At 30.4% G+C, this 8,782-nt stretch overlaps 1 protein-coding gene across 1 annotated transcript; it reads left to right on the top strand.

Annotated features, from left to right (window-relative positions):
• Positions 1 to 2,918: 2,918 nt before the first annotated feature.
• Positions 2,919 to 8,157, top strand: LOC124357842 (U9-ctenitoxin-Co1a-like). The gene is made up of 3 exons (XM_046809915.1): positions 2,919 to 3,077; positions 6,767 to 6,847; positions 7,980 to 8,157. Exons 1-3 carry the CDS (start codon positions 3,047 to 3,049, stop codon positions 8,042 to 8,044), a joined length of 177 nt encoding a protein of 58 aa, XP_046665871.1. The 5' UTR covers positions 2,919 to 3,046; the 3' UTR covers positions 8,045 to 8,157.
• Positions 8,158 to 8,782: the final 625 nt, after the last annotated feature.

Genomic DNA, 8,782 nt, shown 5'->3' with positions numbered 1-8,782 from the left:
TCTACTATACAATATTTAAAAAAAATTGATTCTGTTTATGAATCTAGATGTACCTAAAGTGCTGGCTTTAAGTACGTTTTAGTTAGCAAACAAAAATTGTTTAAATTTATCTCCATCAAATTTTCAACGATGTACGCAAAGAGGAGAGATACAGGCTACTACAAATCTAAGAACCATACATAAAGGTTCTTTACCATTTTATATTAGAAAATGTGTCAGAGTTAACCTAAATAATTGGCTTAAAAGCTAAATACTGTAGTGGATTGGAATAACCTAAAGTATAAATATTTTAGTGTTTACAATAGAAATATTCACTTAGAATTTGTAACCTAGAACAGAGCTTCGAAGGAGTACGCATGCTCGCTTCTCGTTCAGAATTCAAAATGCACAATTTTGTTGTGTTAATTTTTGTCAGTATGGGTTTCCATATAGCCAAACAAGATATCTAGTTTTACTTTGATATGTGGAATTCGATAAATATACCTGGTAATATACCTGTGTACTGTGAGTGTTTAGGGAAGATTTTCGGGAAAAACCATTAAAATAATAAAACCATCTTAGAGAGACGTAAATTATCGAATTTGTGAAAGTCTAAATGTATAGCAACAGTTTTAAAAGTCTATTTTCTTTGTTATAAGGGCAAAAAAGAAATAATTTTTAACAAAAGTGAAGTGTCTATTTAATGTCAAAACTCGCTTATATGAACATTTGAATCACTGGTTTAGATTTCAAATACTCCAGAGGAACACTCTGTAGTATCAACTTCCGCAATTCTATCTAATCCGTATCTCGTAGCATATTCAAACCAACACACATAAGATGTGATATGACATCCGTCTTATATCAAGGGTACATTCAGTATAAAAGTGTGAGTCAACGGGAAAATACGCTTTGATCAAATGTGTGGTCTTCACTCTTTAGCCATAATATCTGAGAAGCTCAATGAAATGATCAATTTAACTGTGTAAAGTTAGTCATTCTATTTCTTATTTGTTGAATAAAATAAACAATGTTACCTTATCGATACTAATTATTTCGTCTTTTTCCTCGTATAATGAGTACTAATGGCCGTTATCAATACAGAAGTAGTTATATCGTTTGCGTAATTACCATTGCAATATAATCATATGTCGTAAACCTTATCTCATGTGACTTAGTCACACGTACGCCCACATCAGTCTGAGGTCAAAATCTAACTTTATAAAGACGAATTCTAGTTTATGTTACAAAATAAAATGAATACTCGTTTATATTAGCGGTCGCAGAAGACATGAAGTGTTAGTGTTGGTCTTTTCATCAAACTTAAAATTACAATATGTTTGGGTTATAAAAAATATAATAATTATTTATTTTACTATAGAAGTTGTAGTATTGTTACTAACACCATGACGTTAAAAAACAGTAATAACTTAAATCTTTCCGTTATAAAACAATAATTTTTTTAAGTTTGTTTTTTACAATATTAGTAGACTGGTTGACACAAAATATTTTGTTTTGGTTCATGAGATATTTGGTACAGAGTATTGTTATGATTTATTTAAAATCAATTTGTGGTTATTAATTGAGTTAGGTTGATTATCCACCTAAGGAAGAGATCACATTGCAGATCTCGAAATGTAGTCTCGAAATGATTTTTTGTATCAGTGAACGATGCCTAATGTCCGGTAAAATTCTTCACGGAACTCAAATTGCACGCTAAAATATCAATATTTAATTCTTCAATCTAGTTCAATAAATTTCGGTACGTACTCTCGTATGTATGGAAATATGTACACCAAAGATATATGTACAGCACCATGTGGGGCAAGCTGTTTTACGGTGTAATATTTAACCACATAACTATAATTCAAAAGAAATGGCACCAAATGATTGGTAGGAGCTTTTTACGTTCTTTATAAAAACTTAAGCCAGGATGTGTTTGGTCATCGATAAAAACAAACTAAATATAGGTTTTTAAAGCAATATTTCACCTAACTCCCTAGCCCTCGGGACTGTGTTAAAACAAACTAATAGTTAGATTATAAACGGTCATAAGTCCAACGTGCTTAGCTTTCTGGTTACCGTTTCTCCAACGATATATTCCGACGAGGTATGTAGCATATAGCCTACATTTTTCAATCATGTTCATATACCGTTCTGACATTTAATCCAGTTGCAAGTAATTTACTCGCATACAGCTGTTGTTGAACAGTAAAATAAATGTTACTTTCCATAATTTATTAATTTTGTTTAAAATATCCAAAAATACAGTAAACTTTGTAGATAAAGGTGTACTGGTAGTGTATGGATCCGATATACCAAATTTAAACAAAACCGTAAACAATTTGTAATCTATGGTTGGAACAGCATATTCACCTAAAACCGAAATCAGTTTTTTTGTAAATTAAGAAATTTTATCAAAATACGGCCTTTTGCGCCATTATAAAGGGTAACTAACAGTAGTATCAATCCCGTAACGACATGTTCTTGGAACATTTAGATTTTTGTACAAAAATGATCAACATAACGCTACAAATTTTCAAATGATGAGGATGCATTACTAAGGAACACATAGCTTAAATGTCAAATTTCAAAAGGGTATCCCAAAATCCAAAATTAGCTATAATTGATACAACACGCAATTTAAAAAATATATAATAGGTATATATGCGCCATCACAATGGGTATCTTTCTTCCAACCTACGTACTTTGGTGAACTAACACACTGAAACTGATCTATTTTACAAAAAGGATAAGTCAATGTCATACAAACTTCGACGTATTATAACCATGTAACCTGACGCTCCGTGTGAGAGATCAATAATCAGCTGTGGGGTGTCGGCTGTCAGCTAATTGAATGTATGGAAAACTCCCGCCAACACAACAATCGATGGGCGCGAGTGCACACCGCCACTGCCACCACCAAGGCGGCCTCTGATTGGTCGATTCCGCGTGCCGTCTGCATCGTCCGCGCCGCTTCTGGTATATAGTCATACGCCTGTACCGGAGTGTCAGTATCAGTTTAGCTTTCTCAGTGACTACCGAGTGACAACTTCAAACAATCAACATGCCTGGACCTTGCTGTGACGTTTGCAAAGGTAACAACACACAGACATAGTTTTAATATGACCAAACTTTAAAAGTGAGGTTATGTTCACTTATTGATTTCCAGTTCCACCATTTCTTGTTTTGGAATATACTACTAATATGTTTTCGTACGTTAATCATTAGATGGGCGAGGCGAAGGAATATAAGATTAAATTAATTATACGCTTTTCCTAGTCCTCACACAAATTATAAAACTCAAAATTCATGATATTTTGATTATTAATTATTATTAAATTGTTCGGAAAAAATAATATGTTAAGGCTTTGCCATAACTTCTCATGCTTGCTGGATTTTTCATGTTTATTTGTTTTAATTTTATGCAATTTTAAACATGAATTATTAATTTCTGATCGTCGAATTACACCCTCTTCTTTGCTCAGAAGCAAATTGCGTAATGGTATACAAAAATTGATTTTCTCAAATCAATTCCCTACCTATAAAGATGACAAATTTAAACCGTATATGAAAACAAAATGTTTAAAATGTATTCTCCCATATTGGCAAACACTTTCAAACTGAAATTAGATTTTCCCAATACCTTATTTAGTATAAATAAAATAATTCTTAAGAGGGCAACAATAATATTATTTATTTGATGTAACCGTTATAATCGTGCTCAAGTTGTTATGAAAATAACAATTCTTAATAATTTAGTCATTATGGGCAGAAAAATAGAATTCTGTACCACATGTAAGGACTACGTAGTGTTTCAATATTAAGACATCTAAAAATCTTACTGAAATTACATTACTTTGCCAAGAACGAGTCGTCCTCAATTCAAGTACAAACCATTGTAAAATATTACAACCACGACTACAATCACGATGGAATTTTGTTCTTTTTCGATACCTACCTTCGAGTTTCCGTTAAACACAATATCTTGATCTGATTTTTATTGTTTTCATTATGCTATTTATTTTTTAGATTGTAAAGTTCTAATGTACCGTAACGTTTGTATTGTGATACATACGCGTTTACACCTCGTAAACTAGCGAAAATGTGTTGCTTATCTGAATTCAGATATCGACATTTCATTGTCAAGGTCACACTGCGACGACAGCTGTATCGGTTGACAAGAAGTAGGTCCATTGACATATCGTATCTACAATGTTCACAACAAGTCATAAAATTATTTATAACTTTGTATTAACAATTGAATTTAAAATTCTTTTAATTATGTAAAATAAGTTATAATGTATCCCCTTGATACAGTAATTTACCACCAATCACAATAAATACTGCATTACTTTATAAAGTAATTACTTAAAAAACATATTCTTAGCTAATTTTGTCCCTAAACAAGATTTTATATTCTTCGGGATTGTTAGTTGCAAAGGTTGTTGTCTGATTTTTGTCTTAATTGTAGTAATTTTATTATGAGCGATTAAATAAACAAACTCTGATTTATCAATTAATATTATTAAGCTAATGTGTAAGGAATATGCATAGCTATCACCAAATACAAGTAAGAATTGCGATTGTTTCCATCATGAAAAATCAACAATTATATTGATGTAGCATTTTAAATATGTGTGCAAATCTACAGTTTTAAATCTTATAAAACTAGTTCAAAACTATCTAAATACGAAAATTTACTTTTAGGCTGTAGAGAACGAATGAACGGTCTAGTTTAATGTCATTATCGTAAAAATTTAGTGTGGTAAATTGGCTTTTACTTAGTACAATAGAAATTAAATACAATACAATACACTTCAAGTAACAGAAGCCCACGATGTCAGATCTTTATTTTTCTTAGAGTTTTAAAAAGAATCCCACAACCTCCTTTGTCATTTTAAATATTTGTACCTCGTATTTGGTTAATGGTCCCGATAAATATTAAATGTAAAGATAACTCAGTTACGTTATCAGCGTAAATAGTGAGGAACAGTGGTTAAATATAATGTACTGTCGTCAACTGATAAGAACTCTGCAATAGTACAATAATTATTTTTAAATTTTAAACTAATATACAATTATTTTTATCTGAAATTGGTAAATTACAGAGGCAGTGAATGCCGCTGAATGACGTCGATCAGCTGATATGATAAATAAGAACTCTGCAATAGTACAATAATTATTTTTAAATTTTAAACTAATATACAATTGTTTTTATCTGAAATTGGTAAATTACAAAGGCAGTGAATGCCGCTGAATGACGTCGATCAGCTGATATGATAAATATAATTCACAAACAATGCACTATAAAATTATATTGTTTTATCTTCGTACATGTACAGTTTAACACAAATACTGCATGATGGGAATTAAGTAAAACTCATATTAACGTTTAAAAACGGATGTAACATTAATAATTATAAAATGTTCATGAATTTTGAAAGTTATTTGAAATCTTATTTATTTGTTGCATTTTCGTAATTGTTGTTAGTCGAATTAACTGTAAGTTAGTAAAAATAAAGGCATATATTTCATGATACCTTCATTAAAGATCTTAACGCTTGTTAGACAGCATTGTTTGGTTTTTACAAATTATAGGGATGGGAAATCCTTAATTTTGTATTTTGTTAATCCCATTTTGTGATTTAGATTTGAAAATGCATTAGTCACTGAATCCAAGGGTGCTTAAAGAAATGTTTTAGCTTGCCCTAAAACAAACAAAATTGTGGTTAATTAAAAATCTGTATATTAATTTGTTTATCAAAATTCCCACAAAGTTCTTTTTTATTTATATTTTAACATTAATTCGTATTCATGGTAATTTTCAGACTTTTTTTAACTTCAAATTACTATAGTAAGATTTTGGAGGGGTGGTTTTGATATTTGTAGTTTATCAAAAGATTTCTATAAAACTATTTTGCGTTTCCTCCATTGACTTTTATTTTATTGGTCATAAAATGCAGGTTGCCTTTTTTAAATACTGAGTTTTCTGGACTAAATGAAGTAAATCTCGGAAAATGAGGCAATTAAAAAAACAAAATCAAATCTCAAGAATCCTATAAGTATATCTAAACATGTTCGTTTTAATTCATTAAAAACGTGATGGCACTTCTATATTTTTACACTGTATAATGTTTTTTAAACTAATCATTCCCTCATTACTTTTATTGTAAGAAAAGACAGTTATAACAATTATATTGTAAAACGTATTGAGGATATGTTTATTTGAATCGAAATTAAATTAACGTTTTTATGAAAACTAAGTTAAAATTGTAAAAACTTTAAAACGTTCTCAATAGTCTAAACGTAAACTCTTTCTGGTAATTTTTCTGTTAATTCTGTTGTACTCCTTCAAATTGTAAACCGGCAAAACTTACTCATAACTGCACTGCAAAGTGTTTTCATATTATTGAAGGCGCTCACCCACACAAGTATAATAGCGTGTGACTTCCATTAATTTGCTCACGAAACAGGTAGAAAATTCAATTAGAATACCTTATTTTATTAGTTCATGTTCTAAATGAACATCTTATCCCAGGAAACATTTTTTTTTTTTTTTTGCTCTGTAAAAACAATTCAATGTATGGTTAAACTAATTGATTATTTTTCTGAAGAAAAGTCAAAAGATGTAAAATTCAGGAGTTAATTATTGAAATTCGAAAGTTATTGTCTTTTTACAAGCTACAGACCGCACATGCATTATTAGTTAGGCAATCTTGTACTCCTTTGTATATTTGAATTGGCTTTATCATCAAAAGAAATAATATTTTATTTTTATTTCTAGACACCTGCGGAAGCAGCGGTGGATGCAAGTGTGGAGACAACTGCAAGTGCACTGGGGACTGCCAGTGCTGCAAGAAGTCAGGTAAAAATTAATTTTTGTGACTGTATTATATTTAAAGTTAAACAACTGTATTAACACTCCAATGCTACATAAATAATTAAACTATCCTATGTGTTTCAGTAAAAAAACACCTCAGTATAGGAAAGTTTGTCTTAAATCAGACCTTTGTTTGTTAGTTTTGTGTTTTAGATACGGTGAACCTCACACATTTACTCATTTGTAAACTTCACGTTTATGTCTCAGTGTGTCAACTTGAAAAAATCTATTTAATTGTTTAGCCAAGATATTGCATTAAAAGAAATATATTTTCTTCCAGTGGGAAATGGAAAATACATCTCTTAAATATTTAGCTTTGAATTGCATATTTAATTTATTACATTCGATTCATCCACTCCCCAAAGCCAAGTCCTAGTTACACAGATTGTTAATAAATATTAGTTTATTAATAAGTCCCACACTGTTTTTGAACTGCACTCCTGTGCCAACTCTATTCTTCTTCTTAATTCTTGCATAGACTATATTCACTGTATAATGCATGTTCACTGAGGTAGAATGGTAGGTGGTATGCAAGATGCATTCAGCAACATGGTAGCTAGGAAAGAGAGAGAGAGTATTACACAAACCAAAACTAATCTTTTAGTGTTCCATACATAAATGCATTACTAGTATATGTATTGAGTACTTTTCCTTAACGCTAAATGAATTCTGAATGAATATGCATGCAGCTTTGTTAAAACACTTATAGAACTGTATTAAAATCTAACAAAACAAACAAAAAGGTGAAAGAATATTATGAGGACTTTCTTAATACATGATTATTAGTACATGATTTATAAAAGTTTATTAAGTGATTACTTAATACTTTTTAGCTATTTAAGGGAGTCTACTCAAATAATTCAGAAAGTTTCATTGCAGACACGGGAGTACAGACTATTTTCTATTTTTAATTAAAAAATCTTCTCTTATATTGCTTGTATATGTGTATGCGCCCAGTACTTGAATTGAACGTGTAATTTTAAATCGTTCAAAACTCTTTTAGGTTATCATTTTAAGTTAGTGATTTAACACCATTTATCAAATTTTTTCACTAAATCTTTTTGAATGCTGAATAGTTTATGCAGCAAATATATTTATAAACATTTTGTGTCGACAGCTAACTGCGGTTGCAAGGCTGGAGAGAAGTGCGCCTGCCCAGAAGGCACCTGCGCCTGCAAGTAAGCCCCCGATCTGAACGTACCCTGTCTAACACACCATTCCATCATGCATTGCAATATCTACGCTTCATCTTTATTGTAAAGACTGTAATTAGTTAAGTAAATTATTGATGTAAATCTTGTTGTTTTACTCACTTATTTCCTTACACCATCAGGAGACTATCAATCAGTTTTATTGTACAAGTACAATGGATGAGTTAATTATGAATCAAGAATTTTATAGCTATTACTAAACTATTACATTAAAATGCTCTAAGGTCAAATTAAATTACGATTTAGAGTAAAAGGTTGCACTTTCTAATGCTGAGGTTAACAATTTTAAATGCAATTTCAAAGCTACATTTAACAAATTGCTCAGTTGTGAGAAAAAGATTATTTACTCATTTGAAACTTTTTAAGATTGAAAATAACTTTATTCATAATGTATACAGTGGTATACATTGAAAGGCGTCATTAAAATAAACTTAAAAACGAATAAAACATCAATATCCAATATTGATCAAATGTATAGAGTATATGATAAAAGAACATTAATTATAGTTCAGCTAACCCGTACAATGGTTTCTCTGTTAAAAACAATTTTAGCCTTTTTTAAATTTTTGAAAGTTATCAATGCCTCTTAATTCCACAGGGAGCCTTGATACAAATTTTGCACCTGCACTTGTTTTTTTTTTTTGTTGAAGAGTTCTAGCCTATGGGAGTCAATGGCAATTTCGTTTCTATGTCTGGTGAAATAAGTATG

The sequence above is a fragment of the Homalodisca vitripennis genome, chromosome 3 (assembly GCF_021130785.1).
Source record: "Homalodisca vitripennis isolate AUS2020 chromosome 3, UT_GWSS_2.1, whole genome shotgun sequence".
In the NCBI taxonomy this organism is placed as follows: Eukaryota; Metazoa; Arthropoda; class Insecta; order Hemiptera; family Cicadellidae; genus Homalodisca; species Homalodisca vitripennis.
The sequence above is the reverse complement of the archived record's forward strand: the minus strand, read 5'-3'. Positions and strand labels throughout refer to the sequence as shown.

Excerpts from the sequence above, each read along its gene's own strand:
- LOC124357842 (XM_046809915.1), top strand. The coding sequence starts at position 3,047 with ATGCCTGGACCTTGCTGTGACGTTTGCAAAG. Across the intron at positions 3,078-6,766 it reads TTGCTGTGACGTTTGCAAAG|ACACCTGCGGAAGCAGCGGT; the intron begins GTAACAACACAC and ends TTTTATTTCTAG. Across the intron at positions 6,848-7,979 it reads CCAGTGCTGCAAGAAGTCAG|CTAACTGCGGTTGCAAGGCT; the intron begins GTAAAAATTAAT and ends TTGTGTCGACAG.